This window comes from Aplysia californica, unplaced genomic scaffold (assembly GCF_000002075.1).
Source record: "Aplysia californica isolate F4 #8 unplaced genomic scaffold, AplCal3.0 scaffold00126, whole genome shotgun sequence".
Classification (NCBI taxonomy): Eukaryota; Metazoa; Mollusca; class Gastropoda; order Aplysiida; family Aplysiidae; genus Aplysia; species Aplysia californica.
In genome coordinates, this window is record NW_004797396.1 from 819,246 (window position 1) to 820,321 (window position 1,076).

Sequence of the window (1,076 nt, forward strand, 5' to 3'; positions counted from 1 at the left end):
CACACACACACACACACACACACGTGCAATTACTCACGCATACACTCACAATCTTACACTCAAGACATTCACACACCTTCACCAGGCCACGAGCGCCCGTGAGTCTCCTCATACAAACACCCTTGTGTACTCATCCTCCTCACACCCTCCCTTTACAAATATATATTATATACAGTCGAACCTGCTCTAACGACCACCTGTTCAAGACAATCACCTGTACAAGGGACCACTGCCACCCCCCCTGCCCTAGCGTTTTATTCCCTATATTGACAGTGTCCATGAAAAACAATCATCTGTGCAAGCGACCCACACACACACCCCCCTATGTTTAAAAAAAAAAATGTAATGACACTGTTCAGGAGGACCACTTTTGTAAACTGACCACGTTTTTCTTTGACAGTGGGTGGTCGTAATGGACAGGTTGGACAGTTTTATGTATTAAAGTCGGTGCTGACATGTCGTATCCCCCCTCAGCCCGGGTTGGCTCTCACTGAAAGGGCCGAAAGCCCGCCTCCTAAATGATCTGAAATGTGTCGACAGAGGAGTAAAAACACGTACTTGAAAAATGCTGATATATAGAGCCGATTCGTGTGTGTTGGTCATTTGGAAGTGTTTGATATTTAATAATATGTATGTTTTGATATGTTTTGAGCGTGTCTATATAACTTTCACATGTTTACATACGCCTATGACCTGTGTTTTGAGTGTGTATGAAACGACAGTGCTATTCATGCTTCTTTCCTTAAGCGATACAAAAACTGAGCCTCTCCAATGTAGGCTACTATTCACGTCCACCACTATTAAATTTCCCCCTCCTAGTCCCACGCAGATACTGCTGCCCATTTTTGTTATTGTCTTTAGACTATACTTTGGCACTGTTTTTACTTTTCACGGACTTCATTTTTTTGGTTGTCTTTTTTTCTTCTTTCTCAACCCCAGCCAAGTTTTTTCAGCGGATATGATCCACTGGTAAACTCCCCCATAATTTAGTGTAAACGTAGATTTTTTATCAGTTTAAAAGTGCATTTCTCAGATTTCTTTGCATGCTCCCTGCAACCTTAGACATGTTCCCCTCC

At 42.6% G+C, this 1,076-nt stretch overlaps 1 protein-coding gene across 1 annotated transcript in view; it reads left to right on the forward strand.

The window, feature by feature from the left end:
- LOC101847485 (nephrocystin-1) overlaps positions 1-1,076 on the forward strand; it is a gene marked incomplete in the record, with an annotated part of 63,485 nt that overhangs the window by 45,389 nt on the left and 17,020 nt on the right. Inside the window, 1 exon segment of the mRNA XM_035969214.1 lies at positions 940-969. Coding sequence (XP_035825107.1) covers positions 940-969 — 30 coding nt within the window.